This window comes from Macrobrachium nipponense, chromosome 1, assembly GCF_015104395.2.
Source record: "Macrobrachium nipponense isolate FS-2020 chromosome 1, ASM1510439v2, whole genome shotgun sequence".
Lineage (NCBI taxonomy): Eukaryota > Metazoa > Arthropoda > Malacostraca > Decapoda > Palaemonidae > Macrobrachium > Macrobrachium nipponense.
In genome coordinates this window covers 60,778,806-60,803,271 of record NC_087200.1, presented here as the reverse complement: position 1 = coordinate 60,803,271, position 24,466 = coordinate 60,778,806, and the positions used below count along the sequence as shown (strand labels likewise).

Here is a 24,466-nt window from a genome sequence, read left to right as displayed (position 1 = left end):
TTTCCAAGTGGTAGATGGTAATTGGTTAAACACAATCAAAGACTGTAAGCAAGGAATCTGTGAGATTTGGCAACTCCTGCACATATGAGGTGATAGCTGGTCAGATGCCTGTAGTCTTTTTTTCAACCCAGGAACTATAATATAGAGAGGGGCAGCTAGAGGTGAGCAGTAAATGTTAAGACCTCAGGTTTGTTAGCTATGAAAAATACAAATTTATTAAAAAATTGGTCATTTGCTCATATGCGGAACAAACCTCCCGTCTAACAACAGGAGAGACTTATACTTAGTGGGAGGTACAACTATCCTAAACTAGCTGACCACCCCTCTTAGAAGAAAGTTATAGAAAAGCACATAGATTAACAGATATCTAACAACTCAGCCATCTGGGTTGACGTACAATGATATATGAGCAGATTCATTGCAACTAGGGAACCAAAGAAAATTCTGACTGTTCAAGTAACAAACCGTATACTCACAGGGTTTGTTACCACTCTTCACTCTCCCTTGGTGTACAGGAAGGAGTATTTGCTACTGAATACAGGCGGTCCTTGGTTATCGGCAGGGGTTCCGTTCCTGGCTGGGGGCCATAAAGCAAAAAACGCCATTAAGTTGAAGCATGAAAGTCTAAGGGAGTAAAACACAATTATGGCTCTCTTATGGTGCTGATAAGCGGTTTTCTGGGCTCAGCTCGTGTCGCTGCGCGAAATATCCTTTAATCTATTATTTCTAGGGTAAATGTACTAACACATACCAGAGAATAAATAAATAAAGAAAAAGGTCAGTATAACTGACTCGCTCACCCTCCCGAGAGGGTGTCGGTATGAACACTATGGCGAGTGAGACCACTACCACGAGCCAAATGCCAATAGAATTCTCCCACTACAAAATCCCCCAAGAGGAGAGCCGACCCACAGAGTGGGCAGCACCTACTACTACTACTCCATCCCATGCTGCCGACTGCTGCGCCTCTGGTGGGGGTCATCCTTTCAGTTAGCGCACACGAGCACACGTGCCATTTTCTTCTCTGTGTTTTTTGTGCCCTTTCCTTTGGATTTTATTACCATGGAGCGTGCAGCCATCGCAGCAGCTAAGTTAAGTACTCAATGTTTATTGCTAATTGGTTTTTTCCGGCCCTGAGCACGTATTTGCCGTTTTTTAGGTATAAATACGAACTCTAGGTCGGAAGCATGGCAGCATGGTTCTGCCTCGTGGTGGGTCGTTCTGGGTCGCCCATACCCAGAACTTCCCCTGGCTTTTGTACGCTCTATTTTTATTATCCGCTTTGTTTAGGGTACGGTCTACACGGTTTTGTCATGCATGCATGTCTTTTACATTAGTAGGCTCTTCCATCCAGACCCTAGCCACGGCTCTTAGTATCGGCCTCGGCTACTTTGAGTGGTAGACTTGCCTTCGGGTTAGTCGTACACTCCTGGATTTTTTCTCCTACTATTTTGTTTTCTTTTTTTCTTTTCATTTTGGTTATTCAGATTGTATATTTATGTGATATTGTTAGGTTAGTTAGGCGTCTGCTCGCTTAGCCTAGGTCATGGCCCATTGGGCCTTTACGTTACCGCTTTTCAGCTCGGTTGCTTCCCGATAGCATCTCTCTGATCAGTTGGTTATGTTCTAGGCTTAGTTGTTTGTTCTTATCGCCCCGTGGTCACTGATGTCACGAAGGCAGCCAGACGCCTGTCCAGTCACCTTGCCCCCCCTCCCGCTCTTCCATAGGGTCGGGGGGGGGGGGGGGGTGGCTAGGCCTGCCCATGCTCGCTCCGCATACCCGAGCCTGGCCTCCCTCTCTCCCCCCAGGCGGAGGGGGTAGAGGGACGGGACAGACCCAGACTGGACTCGACCTCTCCGGCTTCTCGGTCTTCTTCGTTCCGGTCGGATGGTAAGGTGGGGGGGGGACTGGCCTTTCCCCCCTGCTCATTCTAACTCCCCGTCGCTCCGTTCTAGCCCGATCTGTCTGTCCTCTTGCTCTTTCCCACCTTACTAGGGCTCCTTTACCACCGGAGACCTGGCATCCAGCGGAAAGTGGTGCTAGTCTACCCAACAGGGGTGGACCGGAACATACAGTCGGTCCCTTCTAACTCTCCGTTTCACTGAGTACTCCGCCACGCACTGGACTTAGTCCGGTACGTTCGAGCTTTTAGGTTTAAGATCTATTATGTTAAACTATTAAGTTTATCTTAAGTACCTTAAACCATTCCCCCTCCCTTCATGTTTCACCGGATACCTCCGGGGTTTATAGCCTATTCAGGCGATTAAGGGAGGGGCTATGCCCAAATTTTTTCCGAGCTCCGGCATGCAACGGAGTTCTTCTGTCCTTTAGCCTGTAGTGATGTCTTTAAGATACTCATGTGTCTTTTCACTTACAGACCACCAACTGTGAGCATCCGGGATGCGCCGCCACACTCAGGACCCATGGTGGACACGAAGTTTTGCCGGTCCCATGCTCCATGCGCGACTCCGCACGGGACATCCAAGGTCTGGTACCAGAGACGTGTACCATATGTTACGATCTGGTGAGCCAGCTTTTAGACGGGGTAAGGTACCATCCATCCGGTAGCTGGTCCTCGTCTGTTTTAGTGCTTAAGTTTTATCAATCACTCTAACTTAAGGTAAATTCAATGGGCCTTATAGCCCCTATAATTTTAAGTTATGCTTTAAGTTAGTTTTAGTTTTAAGTTATTCTTAAATCTAATCAATACCCTCTCTTCCAGGCGCCGGCCGTGAGGGATACCGCACTGGCAACCCTGCGGGCCTGGGTCGGCGGTTTCGGAAGAACGCCGCCAAGGGTATGCCCTACATCCTGGAGGAAAAGGTTTGGTTCGGCGGTTACTAATCTTCCCCGGAGGCAAGGCGACAGGATACGTCGATCCAGTAGAGGCGGCCACCCCCAGCCCTATCGCCTTTCATGCCACGCAACAGCTGGCTGCCTCATTGACTGACCAAGGCCAGGACATCTCCTCGGAAGTCGCGGGGGGGGGGAACCGTTGGATATTAATGTAGAACCTATGGTAGGTGTAGACGACCTGTTGGTCGAGGTAGGTAAGGTGGACACCAAGGGATACCCTTGGGTGCAAACTGTTTCTTCTACTCCTGCAACCTCTCCATCTTCCAAGGCTTTACGGGTGACGAATTATATACTCCTCCTGACGCTTCAGTTAGACCCAAGGTCAAGGGTCAAGCAGTGAAATCCTTGACAAAGACGTCGTCGTCGTCTAAGAAGACGGCTTCGGCGTCATCTTCCTCTCGTAAGTCTCCGGCTAGGAATCCCGGAGCAGAGAGATCTAAAGCGTTCTGGGTCCGGCTCTAAGTCCTCGAGAGTAAATCCTCCAGAGAGAGATCTTCACACTCCGGCAGAGTCGTCAGTTCCGCTACCCTTGGTTCCAATCAGAGGCCACTCCCTTCCACCTCCGCCAGCCAGCCCTCCGGCTTTGGACTCCAATGCTGGTCTGTTACCAACAGGTGGGCGACCTGGTTGGGTCTCTGAAAAGTAGCATGGAACAAATGATCTCTCGGTTGTCGGATAGGATTACTTCTAAGACAGCATTATAGCCGGACTGAGCCAAGCTCTCTAGCCTCTCCTCACCTTTCAATACAGGTGGAGCCAGCTTACCCCCGTATGACTCTCTAACTCCGTTCTCAATGAACAACCCTTGGAGAGTAGCGTCATACGCCCCCTTCCAAGACGGACTCATTTCTATCCCGGAATGTGGAACTCGGAGGATCGAGGACTTCGAGTTCTACCCGGAAGACCTTCAGCCTCCGTTCATCGGCTACGCAAGGCTCACCGCCTCAGCCATGACTCGGGATGATAAAGTACCAAAGGAGACAGTCCTCTTATTCACGTGACCAGGCTCAGAGAGAATGGCTCAGGTGTCTAGAGGACATGGATTGTTCCAATACGAAAATCCAACCTTTCAAGAGTCCGTTTACGATCTTTACGATGGATGAGTACCCCGCTCCCTTTCCTGACCAAAGGGATCGCGACGTCTACCATCCAGCGGCCCAGAAGGGGGAGACCCCATGCCTCAACTGAAGGAAGCAGATCCTACATCTCCGTTACTTCCTTCAGCCGGAGAATTGTGGGAAGACTTACCTAACACCTTCTCAGCTGGCAAAACTCAAACCGGACTGTGCTATGGAGCACGTTTTGGTGAAAAGTTACCTAGGCTTCCAGATAGCCTTATTCAGGCTGAATGTGACGCCAAATCGCGGTTAGCCAGATCATATAATTCCATGGCTATGACCGAGGTGGCTACCATAGCCTATGGCTCAGAACCGCTCTTCAAACTTATGACCAAATCTCTGACTCAAACGGTACAGTCAGATATGTTTGAGTTTGCCACTGCTAGGACGAATTGTAGGGAAGCATGTCCTACAAGAAGAACAACTATTCGGCACGAGCCGAATAGGTTACTTGCGTCGAGCATCTGGGTGGGGAGCAGACCTCTTCCCAGAAGCGATGGTGAAGGAGGTTCAATCAGAGGCTACGAGATTGAACCAGAGCCTTAAGGACCGTTGGGGTCTTACGGCCAAGAGGCGCAAGATTTAGCAGCTAGAGGTAAGGGTCAAAGGAAAACCCAGACGTTTCCAGCCCTATCAGAAAAATGGGCAATCCACGCTTTTCTCAGCAAGTTCCGGCTGTTCCCTTAGTGCAAAACAGCCCAAACCTTCCACTTCAAAGGCTCAATCACAGCCATTGATTTTGTTATCTCCCCTCAGCCTCAGCCCTCCACCTCTTACGCCCTCTCTCCAGCTTACAACCAAGCCTTCGAGAGTCAAGCTTCACAGAAGTATGACCTCTCGGGTAAGGAGCAGAGGTAAGCGAACCCTTTCGTGGGAGAGGATCGGGAGGTCCCTTTAATAGGGGAAAACATTTCAGGGAGCCAGGAGGAGGGGGAGGCTACCAGAACCAATGAGGAATTTCAGGTAGGAGGAGGCTGTTTCACTTTCGCCACCGGTGGAACTTCAGCAAGTGGGCTCAGAGCATTGTGTCAAAAGGCCTGGGTTGGAGCTGGTTAACGAACCCACCCCCCCATCCAGACCTTTCCGCCAACTTCCTTCCAAGGAATGACGGAGTATGCGGAGGATCTCCTTCAGAAAGGAGCTATAGCGAGAGTCAAAAGGTTAAAATTTCAAGGACGCTTGTTCAGCGTGCCAAAGAAAGGCTCACAAAAAAGAAGGGTAATCTTAGACTTGTCCCGCTTAAACTTAGCCATTCGCTGCGACAAGTTCAAGATGCTCACGATCTCGCAGGTACGGACCTTACTTCCCGTGGGGCCGTCACCACCTCTATCGATCTTACAGACGCTTACTATCATATCCCTATTGCAGACACTTCCGTCCGTATCTGGGCTTCAAGATAGGAGACCAGACATTCTCCTTCAAGGTAGTTCCTTTCGGGCTCAACGTAGCACCCAGGGTGTTTACGAAGCTGGCGGAAGTAGTAGTTCAACAACTCAGATCGCAAGGGATTATGGTAGTAGCGTATCTCGACGATTGGTTGATCTGGGCTTCAACAGTCGAGGAATGCAACAGAGCAACACTGAAAGTGATTCAGTTCCTGGAATATCTAGGCTTCAAGATAAACAGGACCAAGTCAAGACTCACTCCAGAGTCAAACTTTCAGTGGCTAGGCATTCAATGGAATCTATCCTCCCATACTCTGTCGATTCCATCATCCAAAAGAAAGGAAATAGCGAAGTCAGTCAAACAATTTCTGAGTCACAACTGGCATCAAGAGATCTCAGGAAAGGATCTGGGTTCTCTCCAGTTTGCATCAGTGACGAACATCCTAATGAAAGCCAAACTGAAAGACCTAACCAGAATCTGGCGCTCACGAGCAAATGTCAGGTCCAGGGACAAATTATCCTCAGTCCCTCTGATTCTAAAGAATCGACTCCGGCCGTGGGCGAAAGTCAAGAACTTGTCGGTGTCAGTGCCCCTTCAGTTTCCTCCGCCAGGTTCACCATCCACACAGACGCTCATTAAGCGGTTGGGGAGGATATTCCCAGTTCAAGAAGGTTCAAGGAACGTGGTCACCTCAGTTCCGTCAGTTCCATATAAAACGTATGGAGGCAATGGCAGTGTTCTTGACTCTAAAAGGTTACGTCCGCCAAAGTACTCCCACATAAAGCTAGTCCTGGACAGCGCAGTGGTATACATTGTTGTAAACAGAGGAGGCTCCAAGTCACGTCATCTAAATCATGTCATGGTAGCCATCTTCTCCCTGGCGGACAAGTTCAGTTGGCATCTCTCCTCCACTCATATAGCTGGAGTGAGAAACGTCATAGCGGATGCTCTATCCCGATCAGTACCTCTAGAGTCGGAATGGTCACTGGACAACAGTTCGTTCCAATGGATTCTTCAGAGAGTTCCAGGTCTACAGGTGGATCTCTTCGCATCTCAAGCGAACCACAAACTCCCGTGTTATGTGGCCCCCAACCTGGACCCTCTGGCCTATGCCACGGACGCCCTGGCTCTAAACTGGAACAACTGGGAGAAGATTTATGTCTTTCCTCCAGTGAATCTTCTCATGAAAGTGTTAAACAAACTCAGGACATTCAAGGGTCAAGTGGCTCTAGTAGCCCCAGGAGGCTGGCCGAAGAGCAACTGGTACCCTCTCATTCTGGAACTGGGTCTTCGCCCTCTTCGGATCCCCAATCCCAGGCTCTCCCAGTCAGTACAAACGAGACTGTGTTCGCTTCCTCAGGGATTCTCAAAACCCTAACTTTATGGATTTCATGAAGTTTGCAGCGAAAAGGGATGCGAATATTGACCCTCAGAATATTCTCTTCTTGGAATCCGATAAAAGAGATTCAACTTTGAGACAGTATGATGCTGCTGTCAAAAAGTTAGCAACCTTCCTGAAAGAATCAGATATTAGGATCATGACAATCAATTCAGCTATATCCTTTTTCAGATCCTTATTTGAAAAAGGCTTAGCAGCTAGCACAATTACGACAAACAAGTCAGCCTGAAAAAGATTTTTCAATTTGGGTTCAACATAGACTTGACAGATTCCTACTTCTCGTCTATTCCTAAGGCGTCGTGCTAGACTTAGACCTTCTGTAAGGCCTACGTCAGTATCATGGTTCTTAAACGATGTTCTAAAGCTGGCTTCAGAAACCAATAATGACACATGCTCGTTTATAATGCTCTTAAGAAAAACCCTATTTTTATTAAGCTTGGCCTCAGGAGCTAGAATTTCAGAACTGTCGGCTTTATCCAGGGATCCGGATCATATTCAGTTCCTTCCCACAGGGGAAGTGCTACTTTCTCCGGAACGTAGCTTTATAGCTAAGAATGAAGATCCTTTGATGAGGTGGGAACCATGGAAGGTACTACCCCTTCCACAAGATGTATCTCTTTGCCCAGTTTCAGCCTTACGAGCCTTTCTATCTAGGACCTCCTCATCCTCATCGGGTCCTCTCTTTAAGAGAGAAAAAGGTGGCACTTTATCTATTAAAGGCATCAGGCAACAAATCCTGTACTTCATTAAACAAGCCAATCCTGACTCTTTCCCAAAAGCACATGATGTCAGGGCAGTAGAGACCACCTCAATTAACTATTTCCAACATATGAACTTCGATGAGTTGAAAAAGTATTACTGGATGGAAATCGCCGACAGTGTTCAAACGTCATTACTTAAAGTCCTTGGAAGCTCTGAAATTTTCAGCAGTTGCAGCGGGGAACATAGTTTCCCCTGACTCTGACTAATCCTTAGTAGAAGATCCAGTCCTCCTTTCTACCTGCCTCACCCAACAGTTCGTCTATTCCTGCCTTGTTCATTTACGGTCACCTTGTGTCTTAGCTGCTTTTATGATGATGTAGTGGGTGTCCCTTATTTTTTTTTGCTAGGGACACTCACATTTGATGATGGTTATTGATCTCGTGGATGTCATCTCCTTATTTTTATGCTAGGAGATACATCTTATTGTAATGATTACGGGTTTTGTATATTAAGTCATATACATTCCTTTATATATTATTGTTGAGTTTGTTTTGTTCAACTTTTATGTTAATTGCTTTAGAATGTTTTTGATACATAGCTTTACACAGATACCATTTTTGTACATATATGATATATTTCTCCTGTATATATGTATATTACCTTAAGTTAAGAAATATTATTAGAATTAAGTGTAATTAAGCAATATTTCTATTTTGTATCACTGTGTATATGTATCTTTATTAGCAATTATATTGATTTATTTTTATTTTATCTTTTATTTGAGACCTTTTTATATTTTGTTAAATTTCTTTACAATCTTGTGCTATTTCTCTGGTACGATTTCGCGCAGCGACACGAGCAGGAGCCCAGAAAAGCGATTTTGACGTAAGGAAAAATCTATTTCTGGGCGATGGCTCGTGTCGCCAGCGAAATCCCGCCCTACCCATCCCATCGCCAAGATTGTCTGCTAACTTCAGGATGGCCACCAGAGGCGCAGCAGTCGGCAGCATGGGATGGAGTAGTAGTAGTAGGTGCTGCCCACTCTGTGGGTCGGCTCTCCTCTTGGGGGATTTTGTAGTGGGAGAATTCTATTGGCATTTGGCTCGTGGTAGTGGTCTCACTCGCCATAGTGTTCATACCGACACTCTCTGGGAGAGTGAGCGAGTCAGTTATACTGACCTTTTTCTTTATTTATTTATTCTCTGGTATGTGTTAGTACATTTACCCTAGAAATAATAGATTAAAGGATATTTCGCTGGCGACACGAGCCAATCGCCCAGAAATAGATTTTTCCTTACGTCAAAATCCCTTTTCAGCGCCATAAGAGCGCCATAAGTATGTTTTACTCCCTTAGACTTTCATGCTTCTCTCAATATCAATTTTTGCTTTATGGTGCCCCTGATAATCGCTACGGCGCACCATAGCGGCTTATGGCGGGCCATAGCAGACGGGTGGCTTATGGCGCCGATAACCAAATGTGGTGCCATAAGAAACCTTATTTTTTAATGAATATTTTTATGAACCGCCATAAAACCGAAGTGCCATAGAGCGAAGCAGCCGAGAACTGGGACCACCTGTAGAAGGTTTGATATTTCCAAGATCATAAAACACACAAATTTTCAGTATGGCTACCTTACTCACCTGTATCAGACCAGTCCAGCATATGAAGTGTCTATTCCTCAACCTGCCCATAGGAAGGAGAAAAGGAAAAAAGAGAAAGAAAGAGACCAGCCAACTCACTCATTCTCTCTCCTACAGAATTATCACAGGTAAGGTACAAAATACCCTGGTAGGGGTAATGGGTCAATTACACAACTTGTTGGGCAGCCACCACAAGACCTATGGAAAGTGTGTCTAAAGATCTGTGAGCAACATCTTTCAGGTAAAAGGAAGTGAACGTGGACTGACACAACCAGGAACCAGCTCTCAGAATTCTAAGAACAGCAAAATTTTTCTGACATCATGTGCTCTAGCCCACACAGACTCAGTGAGAGAACCATCAGGTGAGGAATGAGCCTGCTTAATCACCTCACGTATCCAGAATGAAACAATGTTCTTGGAAACCTCTTTCCTAGAACAACCAATGCTGACAGAAAGTCTTCAACATCTTGGTCACAGATGACGTGTCCTTTTAAGGATTGGGCAAAATAAGAGCTCCTGTGGGTCATTGTCCACAAAGTCATTCAATGACGGAATTGAAAAGGAGGCAAATCTGTCGTCACGTACCGAGGGATTTTGGGTCTTGGCAATTCCAGGCCAAACTCGAAGGTCACCAACCCCCAACCCCTGGTATGTTTCACATCATAACGTAGGCCATGAAGCTCCCCACTTTCTTCGAAGAAGCCAATGCCAACAGGAAAACTGTCTTTAGTGTTAGATCTCTGTCAGACAAATGACGCAATGGCTCGAATGGAGCTCGAGTGAGGTTTCTCAGGATAAGCAAAATTTACCATGCAGGAGGCTTGAGTTCCCTTGGAGAACAGGTTTGTTCAAAACCCCTGAACAACAAAGAAATCGCCCAAGATGAAGAGATGTCTACCACTTTCAGGCTTAACACCAACCCTACTGCTGCTCTGTAGCTTCTGACAGCAGAAGAGAAAGACCATTCTCATCTCTGAGGAAGATAAAAAAAACTCTGCTATCCGCTGAATAGAGGTTTTGAGTGGAGAGCAACCCCGTTAACAAAACCAGTCACAGTAGACTGCCCATTTCCCTTGGTAAACTGCTGAGGAGGATTTTCTGAGGTAACTGGACATATGTCCCACTGCCTCCTGAGAAAATCCCCCCCTCTCGGAGGAGATACTTGATAGTCTCCATCCATGAAGAGACAGGGATTCTACCAACTGGTGAAATATTTTGACATGAGGTTGACAAAGAAGTTGTCGCCACGGATGAATCTCTCTTGGAACCTCTGCCAGAAGAGACAGAAGGTCCGGGAACCACACTGCTTGAGGCCACAGAGGAGCCACCAAGGTCATCCGAGATTTCGAGAACTCATTACCCTGTTCAGAACTTGACGGATCAAGCAAAATGAAGGGAAGGCGTAAACCTCTATATTGTCGTAAAGGTGTTGGAAGGCGTCCTCTGCTAGAACAAGAGGATCCAGGACCATCGAATAGTAAACTTCCAGTTTTTTGTTGAATCGAGTTGAGAAGGTCTAGCATAGGCCTCCCCCAAACCCGAAAAAGCCTGTCCACCACAACCTGATGCAAAGACCATTCCATGCCCAGAATCTGGTTCCGAGGTCCACCCAGTTTTTGATTGCCCATTGATGTAATGCCACTGTCAAGGAATACAGGAGATGAGACACCAGTCCCCCCTGTTTGTTCACATAAGCCATAACCTCCAGCTCCAAAATATTGATGTGAAGAAGCTTGTCTTCAACACTTCAAACACCTGACGTAAGGAGGTCTCCCAGATGAGCTCCCCAACCCGAGATGGAGGTATCTGAAAACAGAAGGAAGTCCGGAGGGGGAGAACATAGAGGAATTCCCACCAAGATATTCCGGTTGTCTAACCACCAATGGAGGTCTTGCCTCACTTCCTCGGACAAAGGAAATCTCTGTAGATTGGAGGAGAATCTCCCGTCGGCGACCAGAACTCCTTCAGTCTCCATTGCAGAGACCAGAGATGAAGACACTTGTGAGGGACCAGCTTCTCCAGTGAGGACAAAATCCCCAGGAGGACCTGCCACTGGTGTGCTGTCTATTTGGGTTGAGACAAGAACTTCCGTGCTACTAACCACAACTTGTCTAACCTCTGGTACAGTGGAAAAACCCTCGACACTGCTGTATCTATAACCATGCCTAGGTAAAGAGCTTTCTGGCTGGGAACCAGGTTCAACTTCTCTAGGTTGATCATTACACCCAGTTCCTGACAAAATTGAAGAAGATGATCTCTGTCCTGAAGCAGTTTCTCCCTGGAGCTTGCTAATACCAGCCAGTCATCAAGGTACTACCTTAACAGGCAAATCCCTTGAGCATGAGCCCATCTCGATATGAGGGTAAAGACCCTTGTGAACACCTGAGGGGACGTGGTCAACCCAAAGCACAGGACCTTGAACTGAAAGCTCTGCTCTTCCAGAGTGAAGTAAACTTTCTAGACGAAGGGTGAATAGGGATCTGGAAGTACTCATCCTTTAAGTCTATTGACAGCAAGAAGTTGTCCCTTATTGCTGCTAATAAACCGTCTCCAATTTGAACCTTGTCTTCCTGACAAAATGATTCAAGGTGGATAGGTCGATTACTGGTCTTCAGTCACCTGTTGCTTAAGGCACCAGAAAAACCCAACTATAAAACCCGGAGACTGAGGCTTTAATTCTTCTCTTGCACCCATGTTCAGCATTTTCAACACTTCCTCCCAAAGAGCCATGAACTTCTGAGAGTCATGGGCGTAAGTCCAATTGAAAAGGAGTTTGTCCGAGAGGGGGAAAAAGAAGTTGAATGGTAGTAGATATCCCACCCGTAGAACGTCTACTACCCATTTGTCCGCTCCATGCTCTTGCCACTTGACCCACTGTCCCATCAGGCATCCTACTCGTAAGCAACAGAGAGCGAGAGGCGCCTGTTCTATCGACAACCCCGTCTGCCCCTTCCCCTAGTGCCCCTACCAGGCTTGTAGGGGTGTTGTTGTTTCTTTGACTTGGCCTGTTAGGGAGATTTGGAAACCCTCCCAGAAGCAGAAGTTTTCGGAGATTTCAAAGGTGAGGGTCTTCTCACCTGTTGTTGAGGAGGGGAAGGAGGGTAACATCTTGAACATGCCTCTGACTTCGATACTGATTGATGTACCAACCTGTCTTTTGTACCTGCTCGCTGCCTATCGATAGCATCATCCAATTCAGTCCTTGGAAACAGGAACTGAGACTTCAGCAGATCCCCATTTCTGAGAGACAACAAAGACTCAAGTGTCCAACAAATTTGCCACCTTGGACAGTGCTGCATCTCTCCTAGCCAGGAGGTGATTGGCCCACAGGTTGGAGCGAAGGTGTGTCAGATAAGAAATGGCTTTAGCTCTGGACTGCAACAGTCTATTGAGAGAGGAAGGACTCACTAAACCTCCCTCAGTCCTATCTGAAGCAATCTTGGCTATTGCGGTGGACCATAAGTCCAGCCAGGAGACTGCCTGGAAGATTGAAGCCGCAGTAGTCTCCATAGCCAAGAACTCTTGAGATGAAAAGGCAGGGCCTTCAGCTCTAACCTGTTCCAGTCAGACCAGGTTTTAGCCATATCACATCCTGGTTAAGGTGACATGGCATCAATTGAACTGTACTAGTGGAATAGTACTTCCTATGCTGCAAAAGAGGAGGGAAAAGAAGCTCAGATGACCTACTAAAACAGAGATCCATCTCAGTCTTAACACCAAAGCGTTCACGCGTTGTAGGATGGACTGAGCGTGACCCGACAAGGGGAGCTCAAAAGAAGTTCTAGAGTCCAATTTAGCACCCAGTCTGGCCTCTCTACCCGTTGGGGTCATAGAAGATTGAGTTTGTGCCCTACCTTTGAGATTGTTGAGATCAGGAATGAAATCAACAACCTCTGCTAATGAGGACATAAACTCTTGGTTATCTCCCTCCTCTTACTCCGGCACAGGTGACTGATGACGTAAAGAAGAAGTTTTTGCAGTATCCTCCTCCCGTAAAACTGCTGCAGAAGCTTTCCCAGAAAGCCCAACATTCTTGACAACATTGGTTGGCATGTAAGATCTAAAACCGGAAGATACCGAGATTGAAGACTCAGAACTCATCTCACAGCGACACTTGTACGCGATCCCATCTTGAACAGTGTACTGGTTCATGAGAAGCACCCCGTACATGATCACGTAACCGTACATCTGGTGAAACATGTACATGGTCATGGGAGGAAGCACATATGTACATGATCATGTGACGATTCGAGTACACAACGTTGTCTAGTCAACCGGGCACAATCCCGAGACGAGGAACGTCACTGACAAGAGCTAACTGAAGGAGGTGGACTTCTAAGGTTAAGGTCTCTTCAAGGAGAAAGAGAAGCACGTCCACTGACTAATGAAGCCTCGCGTCTTCGACCTCAGCCACAGTCTTGCTGATCGCAGAATCCTTAGGCGATGCCTGAGCAACCTTCACAGTTTCTGCCTTCAACCATTTAATTGGCGCTTTATCGTCCATGCACTGACGAACTGGTACAGGAACAGACGAGGGGGCATCGCTCCCACCCTCGCCAACACATACTTGCAATGATGAATCACTCTCACAAACAGATGTCGCCACACTCTTAATGCTCCCCACACTCACACCATCCCAAACACGTACATGAGAGGGAGAAACATGGCCGTAAAAGGAAGATGAAGATACATAATTCTCATGATATACAGGTGATACACAGGCATGTATCACAGAGGAGAATGCCTTCTTCCCACTATCTCCACAGCCAACCTCATGAACGTGAACGTGTGAAGATACAACACGACCTTGTGGTACATGCGGAGAAACATTTCTCTCATTAGCACGGACGTGAACAAGTGGGAAAGATACGGTCACGTAGGGAAAAAGGCGATGCACTCCTTTCACTCGAAGATGATGACACCACAAAGTCCTTTTTCATCCAACATCTGACATGACAGGGAGAGGGGGATAGAGTAGGTATAGGACAAGGAGAGAAACTTCTCTCTCTACATGATCTCTTCTTCTTTGTAGACCCACCAGAAATCCTCTTTCACAAAACAGAGTCCAGGCTCTTGTAGACCGCTTGAACCAATGCCTCGGACGGCTCAGTGAGAGCAGGCGATGACGTAATAACAGGGAGAGGTGACATCATAGCAGGGGGATGAACGGCCACTGCATCTGACGTCATAGGCTGAGAGGATGCTGGAAGTGACATCACAGCACTTCTAAGACCGAAGCTGGACGATGGCCTCAGCGGCGGAGCGATATGATGTGACCCAGGGATGACGATGGGGCTCTGCAAGGTGGCAGCACGCGAGATCCAATATAGAGGAGTCCAGGGGGAGGAAGGACAGCTATGGTGGCCAAGGGTGGGTTACACGCCTCTAAGAAATGCGACAGCAGTCCATCCAAGGAAGGTGAACCCTGTTGCCCCAGCGATGCCCACACAACCGCCATCTTGGATGACTCCGAATCTGAAAACAAGGCATTAGATGGTGTAGCCTCCTCCCTCTCGGTTATAAAGTGAGAACCCAAGGAACAGGGGGCTACATTACACATAACGTTATCCTGTGGAACTCCCGATACTCCCATCAAAGGATCAATAGAAGAAAAGGAAGGAGACAGGGGCACATTCGCACTTGTCACAGGGAGGGGGATCGCTGGAGAGGGAGAAGCCGAATCATCCACCTGAGGAGAAGAAAAACCCTTTTAAGAGGAAAGAGTAGAAACTCTACAATGTTCCCTCCTCTTATAAAACACTCTCCACTGTGACTTAGGCCAAGCACAACATTCCTGACAAGGATCAGTTATCGTTCAAAAATTAGCACGGCACCTACTGCACGTCGTAAGTGGGTCTGTGGTAACAAGCTAAAACCTCGAGCAGGGAAATCTATGAATTCCCAGGCACATGCGTTGATGAGGCCATGGAGACACGATAGAATCCATATCCAAAAATACACGCACAAGCACTCTAAAAGAAAAAAAAAATGAGCACAAATCAACTGGCTTGGAAGGAGAGCAAAGCGATAGCGTCTTACTCTCCAAGGCGGTTAAGAAAAGACTAAAGACGTCATGAGGTAGTGCTTGGTCTCTGACCAGCTATCACCTTGTACACATAGGAGTTGCCAGATCTCATAGATTCCGTGCTTACAATCTTTGATTGTGTTTAACCGGTTACCAGCTGGTGCTTGGAAAATATCCTATTGTCAAGACCAAAGGTTTGTTCCACATATGAACAGCTATTATTTTATTTTTGTACTCACCACGTAGCTGGTCACTTTTGATTTCTACTTTTATATGTATTTTGAGAAATAGTATAAAAAATCTTAGACCCAAAAACTAGGAAAGTGTATCAATTGAATGCACATTAAAATGGGTTAGAGTTATTTTGCAGTTATATCTGCTTTTCTGGTTTATATATTGTTGCTGTTAAATTGTAATTGGTGGTTTACTCATGGTTTTATCTTTAAGGTCTTCTCCTTTCTATATTCCATTGCCTTAATGCTGGTATTATATGATATTAAATTAATACCTGTTTTTAATTAAGTAACTTGCCCAATATACAGCTAAAAGTGTCTACAATCGGCAACTAGAGTTTAGAAAATTCACAAGTTAGATTATTTCTAGTGGCTAGGCGACAAGCTCCCCTCCCTCCAACTTTTGGGGCTAGAGAGGAACAACTAACAAACATGGGTTCATTTGATTTTGCCTACTGATGGTTGTGGATCAACTGTTACCTCCAGACTGAATTTTGGAAATTTCGTATCTATCCATATTGTTTTCTCATTGTTTGGTGCAGCGCACTGTTTTTGTATTGCCTTTCAGCACAATTTAAATAGAGGCTCATTTGACTGATTTTGACTTATTTTTTGACGGTTGTGATTTACCAAAACATATAACAACGATTTTGGACTTAACCTTAATATGTTGGGCTCTAGTAGTTCTAGCATTAGATATTGCAGCAAGGGCTTCAATATTCATCTGACTAAGGAATCTTAAGATTCACACACCATTTGCACAGGTTGTAGGGGACAAGTGTGTTCAGTAGACTTAAGATGTGGTGAATGTCAAGATTGGGACTTGCATAAATGAAAGACCTTGAAATCACATTTACATAAACAGGAAAGGGACAGAGAAAGAAAGGCAACAGCTAGATGGATTAGCAAAGCTTTAGTTAGCCAGGAGTCTCATTAGGATGATATTGATAATGATGTCAATGTTGTTGAACCTGTCAATGCCTTAATTCCGAATCCAACACCATTGCCAGTATCGAGAATATTGATAAGAGATTCGAATCCATTGCTGAATCTCTCTCTCAGTTAGCTTCTTCTGTAAAGGTCTTAATGGATAATAGGAGTGCTTTGGAGCGTACGGTAGCTCCTAGTGTAGGCGATGTGTAGGTGGAGCACCCTGTGGCGCCTTGTGCAAGTGCAGTGTGTGAGGAGGTGGCTTCCCAGCCAGCCGATTCTCCTAGGCCAAGGTCAATGATACACTCCCCAGCACCTGGGAAGAGTCAAACTGGTAGCCTAAGGGAGGTTGGTGGGGTCTGCTAACGGGTCGTCAACCCCCCCTGCTGAACCTGTTGCTAAAGCCCAAGTTGCAGCTAAATGCCATCAGAAAGACATTTCGTTGGACGCTCACAGTTCTCGATTGAAGCTCAGATGAGTTTTCGCCCCGACATCAGTGGCGCTTTTCAGATAGCGCAAGGGATGTGTCCCATTCCCCTGTGCTGTGTAAGAGGACTAGGGATTTAGCTTCTAGCCCTCAGTCTTCCTGCAGTCATTGTGACAGTCCAGAAAAACATTTAACAAGGGGGTCTTTTGGGGTTGGCTGGAGCAAATTATCCAGATTCCCTATAGTATTTCTTATGGGGATATTTGTTTCAGATTTCAAACATATCGTATTTCGAACACCCTTCTGGAACAGATTAAGTTCAAAGTCTGAGGTACACTGTATTTTTATTTGCAAAATGACATGGTGAAAGTCATGACACATGATGGTCAACAAGGTTATGCTTTAGGTAAAGTTTTCAAAAGCTCAGGGGCTGCATCATGTAGATATTATGTTTCCCCCAAATTTAAGCCATCTGGGCTTGGTAATGCATTATGTTGAGAATAAAACTGACAGGTATTGATTACTTTACATATTTTGATTGGTAAAGTGTAGATATTCAAAACAAGAATTTTATTACAGTAATATTTTTTCATCTTTTGTTTGATACAGGATGAATACACAGAACACCGATCAGTTGTTACACATGCTGTATTTAATCCGTCTGGAACTTTAGTTGCTTCTGCTGATACTGATGGAGTTGTGAAGTTATGGTCGCCTTCTCCTTCACCTAAGTATGTCTCAGAATTTGTATAGTTCTTCTTTAGTTTGTGTAGGACTGCTCTTATTTTTTGTGTAATATTATTGAATTTTTAGTTAACTGTTAATTATATTTTGTATAAGACTGTTCTTATTCAGTGTTATTTAAATTATCAGCTTACCAGTAAGTGATCAGACTGCTGATTTCACTTTTTCTTCAATATCCTGTATATAGTACCATACAGAAACTCAGCAAATTAAGTACTGTATTGATAAAAATTGGAGAGTTACAATGATAAAATGACTGTCCTCTTATTTTATAGACAGGTGATTATATGTAAATACTACTTACCTATACTGAATTTCATGTTGATAACATTTTGCAAAACAATTATTTATCAGATGGTTTTTATGATTGCCTTCAATTCTCTGATCAAAGTTATGTAATCCCTAAGTAGTTTAAGAAAAATTTTATGACCTCTTATATGGACTCTAGTGTTACTTCACTTAAAGTTCAGTTATTGAAGTAAAAGTCAACCTGTCTCTTATGTAGACCCCTATCCCTGGTATGCCTGTACAGTGGGCCCCCCGTATTCACGTTCTCTGGATTCGCGGACTCACTGATTCGCGGATTTTTCTTTGGAACCTATCTAGAAATTATTCGCGGAAGGACTCGCCCATTCGCGGGGTTCTCTGTGGAACATATACATAATTATTCGCAGTCACCTCCGGCTATTCACGGATGCGAATTTTTATGTGTTTACTATTCGTACATGGACATTTCATAATGATATGGTTATTCTGTTTATTAGACATTCCTTAAAAATCTTAATATAGTGAATTTAATCAAAATATCGTAGGTATAAATTGGTGAGCAAAGTAATCTGAAATAAAGCATAACAGAGTGAGTTTGGCGATTGAGAAAATAAACAATCGTATACAGCCATCTCTCTCTCTCTCTCTCTCTCTCTCTCTCTCTCTCTCTCTCTCTCTCTCTCTCTCTCTCTCTCTCTCTCTCTCTCTCTCTCTCTCTCTGACAAAATAATAGATAGGGAACAATAACGGAATATTGCTTGAATACAATATGGCAACAAAGTTTTGGTCTGACTGAAGTGTAGAGTTACTTTGACACTGACTTACATGTCATTCCTGGTCATCTCACAGCCATGGATAGACATCAACTTCACAGCCAAGAAAAGGCAATTGTATACAAAATAAATATTTTACAGACGAAAAGGCAATTGGAGGGCCTATGTCAGCCCATAAAAAAAAAAAACTCTCGCTTGGATAACTATAAGATGTAGAAGAGAGAGAGAGATCAAGGGCAGGGCGGATGTAGGAAGGAGATTAAGCGCAGTACCTGAAATGAAAAACAACTCCTATAATCTTATAATTATAGCCTCAGGGTTTGTCTCAAAGACATTCAAAGATGTGTCACACACGTGACAGTTGTTGTTTTTGTAAAATTGGCATCAGGACAGATTTTTAAGCACCACTGTGTTAATATATTAATAATTTTTCCATTACCTTCGATAACATGCCAAATTTCATGCTAGATAATCATAAAAATCTCTAGGATTGCACGACCGCGCAAAACAATGGTGCTAGATTAAATCTGAAAACTCCAGATCAAGCGTGAAACGCATTAGTTTAACAACACTGCCATTGAACTTACATACATACGTATTGGGTCAATTGGGTATGCATTGTGCAGGCTGTACATTTTATGAAATGTTTTAAGATGATTTCTAAATATGATATGTATGTACATAAATTGTTTTAGGATGATAATAAAAATATGCAGACCATATCTAAAGTACGTAAGACAATGATTACCTATTTGTAGCAGGGTACGTATTTTTCTGTCTGCGGCACGCAGTACGTACATGTACATGTATTTTTCATACGTACATAATGAGTATATTTTCGTAACAAAATACATTTTTATGAAATGTTTTAAGATGATTTCTAAATATGATATGTATGTACATAAATTGTTTTATGATGATAATAAAAGTATGCAGACCATATCTAGTACGTAAGACAATGATTACCTATTTGTAGCAGGGTACGTATTTTTCTGTCTGCGGCACGCAGTACATACATGTACGTGTATTTTTCATACGTACATAATGAGTATATTTTCGTGACAAAATACATTTTTATGATGAAAAAAAGCTTTATTAATTTTCAAATATTACAGTTCTGTAATACTTTCATGTAAACACAGCAAAATGTCGGTAACAAAGTCAGGTTTTCTTAAAAGATGCTCTACCCAAGCCAACTTTCCGCAGATAAACAAATCTTATGATGCCGTGACGCCTTCTTAGAGCAGTACCCAAACAAAATGATATTTAAAATGCTATTGGCTGTTGTCTGCACAGCAGCCAATCCAGGAGCAGCATTCATTTTCCTTGTCGCTCATTGGCTGTACACTTGGTGTTGATTGGTTGAACCCTGGCCCCATTTCGCGGAGATGGAATTGTGGGTATCACGCATCTAGTACCTGAGCAGCCTCACTGCGCAGAAACTTACGGGTATATGCTAGGAAAATAGTGAAAACCATCATACAGTAATTCAAAAGGCTAATATGTACAATACTCAGCAAAATAACTTTGATGTCACTCGAGTTCAAAATATAATACACAGTACTAAATCTCATTCAGAATACATACACAGATTGTTAACAAAAATAAACGATCACATACAGTATCCTCTTTATATTTTCCTATTTGCATTTAAAACGTGTTATTTAGAATTATATTTTGCTATTACAGTGGTACCTCGAGATACGAAATTAATCCATTCCGAGACGGCCTTCGTATCAAGAGTTTTTCGTATCTTGGAACACATTTAACATGTAAAATGGCTAATCCGTTCCAAGCCCTCCAAAAACACCCCAGTAAATTATATTTCCAGGCCTAAAACACATGTTCTTGGGTTATGATGGAAGAAATATGACTCCAAAAAGGCAAAATACTGTACATACTTGAGTATTATTCAACTGCATATAATGTTCAACCCCATTTTTACTGCATATATTAGGACTTTGGCATATGTCCCTTAGCAATAAGCCTAGCCTATGTTAGCGGTTTGCTACAGCTAGCCTAGTCTATGATTCTGACATCTAAACCTAAGAGCTAAAAGCTTAGAATATGCCAATAAAATGTATAAATAATCAGTATGTACTCATTTCAAATAATTATTAAATAATCATTAACTATAATACACAAACAAACAAACAAAAAACAAACCTTTCAATCGATTGTTTACATTCAGATCTCACCCGTCTTACGAGTATGGAATGAGCGCCAAGCAATCATTTTTCCTAGCACACAGTAAGCCATAAATTGTCATTAGTATCTCTCTTCAACTAATGAAACCACCAAACAGTATAATAACCATTCATTTCTATTCTTTATTCTATCTTTACCTAACGGAGATACCGAATTATGACAGCTATAATGAAACATGCGTAATACGTATACGTAACGTAATAATAAAACAGAAGAAGATTTCTAAAAAATGTGTATTTGTTGGCAGTCTGATTTATTTTATATTTTATGATATCTAATTCACATTTTTTTTTATTAAATGTATTGCATGTACTCATTTCAAATAATTATTAAGTAACCATTAACTATAACAAACAAACAAAAAAAAGCTTCCAAACGTCTGTTTACATCCAGCACTTATGAGTATCGAACGATCGCCAAGCAATCACTTTTACACAGTAAGCCATAACTTTTCATTCTCTCCTCTTCAACTACTGAAACTACCAAACAGTATAATAACATTCATTCTATTTCTTTATTCTATCTTTACCTAATAATGTTTTTTTTTTTTATTAAATGTATTGCATGAATACTAAGTTTTTCAATTTACAGCAACCTTTTACCAATAGAATACTTAAAGCACAAGGGGTAGATGCTGACCAATAGGAGAGCAGGACCTTATGGGGTGACTAGCATCAGGAACCAATGGGAGAGCGGGAGGATGGTGGCGAGTTTATTCAGTTGGCAGCGCGGGAGTTTTAAAATTGTTCTCGGTGGTCCGGGAAAATCTCGAGACTTTATAGCAACAACCTTTTGTATCTTGAAAACTTTTTGTATTGGCTTTCGTAACTTGGATTTTTCGTAAGTTGAGCCTTTCGTATCTCGAGGTACTACTGTATCTACAAGCATGTATATCTTATAGTAAAACTATTTTAGTATCTAAGTAACATTTCTTTAATAACTTGTTGATGAATAATTTATTTATCACTTCTGTTGCCAGCTGCAGATTGTTTAATTCCAACTACTTTTTTTGGTTTCAACTAAATTATTTCTTTGTATGTATTTATATTTGTTTTACAGACTGGTGTATCTTCGTCTTTTCTGGTTAGAATCTTCATCTCTTTATGAAGTAACTGATATGTATTCCACAGGACACACAGTAGTTTAATGGTAAAAAGTGCAGTGACAGCCGTTGAGTGGTTACCACGTGGAGAACGTTTTGTTTTATTAGCCACAAAAACTGCCAGTTTACGACTCTTTGACACAAAAGACAAGAAAACTGTATGGGACATTGGGCCTGATACTTGTTCAGTTCTTAAAGATCAAAGGTACAGTATTAATTAAATTTTAAGATTTTTATGAATTAGAAGTTGTCCTGTGAATAGAACTTCAAAAAACATATGGCTAATGTATGTAATTTTTGAGGAACGCTTCATTAAAAATTATTTCTGGGCTCAGCTCGTGTCGCTGCGCGAAATATCCTTTAATCTATTATTTCTAGGGTAAATGTACTAACACATACCAGAGAATAAATAAATAAAGAAAAAGGTCAGTATAACTGACTCGCTCACCCTCCCAGAGAGTGTCGGTATGAACACTATGGCGAGTGAGACCACTACCACGAGCCAAATGCCAATAGAATTCTCCCACTACAAAATCCCCCAAGAGGAGAGCCGACCCACAGAGTGGGCAGCACCTACTACTACTACTCCATCCATTGCTGCCGACTGCTGCGCCTCTGGTGGCCATCCTGTTTTCAGTTAGCGCACACGATACACACGTGCCATTTTCTTCTCTGTGTTTTTGTGCCCTTTCCTTTGGATTTTATTACCATGGAGCGTGCAGCCATCGCAGCAGCTAAGTTAAGTACTCAGTGTTTATTGCTAATTGGTTTTTTCCGGCCCTGAGCACGTATTTGCCGTTTTTTAGGTATAAATACGATCTCTAGGTCGGAAGCATGGCAGCATGGTTCTGCCTCGTGGTGGGTCCGTTCTGGGTCGCCCATACCCAGAACATCCCCTGGCTTTTGTACGCTCTATTTTTATTATCCGCTTTGTTTAGGGTACGGTCTACACGGTTTTGTCATGCATGCATGTCTTTTACCTTATGTAGGCTCTTCCATCCAGAGCCCTAGCCACGGCTCTTAGATATCGGCCCTCGGCTAGCTTTGAGTGGTAGACTTGCCTTCGGGTTAGTCGTACACGCCTGGATTTTTTCTCCTACTATTTTGTTTTCTTTCTTTCATTTTATTATTCATTTGTACTATTTATGTGATATTGTTAGGTTAGTTAGGCGTCTGGCTCGCTTAGCCTAGGTCATGGGCCCATTGGGCCTTTATGTTACCGCTTTTCAGCGCGGTTGCTTTCCGATAGCATCTCTCTGATCAGTTGGTTATGTTCTAGGCTTAGTTTGTTGTTCTTATCGCCCCGTGGTCACTATGTGATCACGAGGCAGCCAGACGCCTGTCCAGTCACCTTTCCCCCTCCCGCTCTTCCATAGGGTCGGGGGGGTGGGTAGGCCTGCCCATGCTCGCTCCACATACCCGAGCCTGCCTCCCTCTCTACCCCCAGGCGGAGGGTTAGAGGGACGGGACAGACCCAGACTGGACTCGACCTCTCCGGCTTCTCGGTCCGGTCGGTTGGTAAGGTGGGGGGGGACTGGCCTTTCCCCCCCATCCATTACTACTCCGTCGCTCCGTTACTAGCCCGAGTCTGTATGCCCCTTGCTCTTTCCCACCTTACTAGGGCTCCTTTACCACCGGAGACCTGGCATCCAGCGGAAAGGTTGCTAGTCTACCCCACGGGGTGGACCGGAACATACAGTCGGTCCTTCTAACCTCTCCGTTTCACTGAGTATACCACTCCGCCGTGACGCACGTGGACTTAGTCCGGTACGTTCGAGCTTTTAGGTTTAAGATCTATTATGTTAAAACTATTAAGTTTATCTTAAGTACCTTAAACCATTTCCCCCTCCCTTCATGTTTCACCGGATACCTCCGGGGTTATAGCCTATTCAGGCGATTAAGGAGGGGAGGGCTTATGCCCCAAATTTTTTCCGAGCTCCGGCATGCAACGGAGTTCTTCTGTCCTTTAGCCTGTAAGTGATATTCTTTAAGATACTCATGTGTCTTTCCACTTACAGACCACCAAACTGTGATCATCCGGGATGCGCCGCCACACTTCAGGACCCATGTGGACACGAAGTTTGCCGGTCCCATGCTCCATGCGCGACTCCGCCACGGGGACATCCAGGTCTGGTACCATGAAACGTGTACCATATGTTACGATCTGGTGAGGCAGCTTTTAGACGGGGTAAGTATTCCATCTCCGGTAGCTGGTCCTCATCTTATAGTGCTTAAGTTTACATCAATCACTCTAACTTAAGGTAAATTCAAGGGGCCTTATAGCCCCTATAATTTTAAGTTATGCTTTAAGTTAGCTTTAGTTTTAAGTTATTCTTAAATCTAATCAATACCCTCTCTTCCAGGCGCCGGCCGTGAGGGATACCGCACTGGCAACCCTCGCGGGCCTGGGTCGGCGGTTTCGGGAAGAACGCCGCCAAGGGTATGCCCTACATCCTGGAGAAAAGGTTGGCAGTACTAATCTTCCACCCCGGAGGCAAGGCGACAGGATACGTCGACCCAGTAGAGGCGGCCCCGACTATCGCCTTCATCCAGCAACAGCTGGCTGCCTCATTGACTGACCAAGGCCAGGAACATCTCCTCGGAAGTCGCGACGTTTGGATATTAATGTAGAACTATGGTAGGTGTAGACGACC

General features: G+C 44.2%; 1 protein-coding gene across 3 annotated transcripts in view; it reads left to right on the top strand.

Annotated features, from left to right (window-relative positions):
- Window positions 1-24,466, top strand: part of LOC135219343 (WD repeat-containing protein 91-like) — a 299,064-nt gene that overhangs the window by 207,568 nt on the left and 67,030 nt on the right. For all 3 annotated transcript variants that reach the window (XM_064256020.1, XM_064256021.1, XM_064256019.1), the window contains 2 exons: window positions 17,328-17,449; window positions 21,841-22,017. In XM_064256020.1, the coding sequence (XP_064112090.1) occupies window positions 17,328-17,449; window positions 21,841-22,017 (299 nt within the window). The remainder of the gene's footprint in view (window positions 1-17,327; window positions 17,450-21,840; window positions 22,018-24,466) is intronic.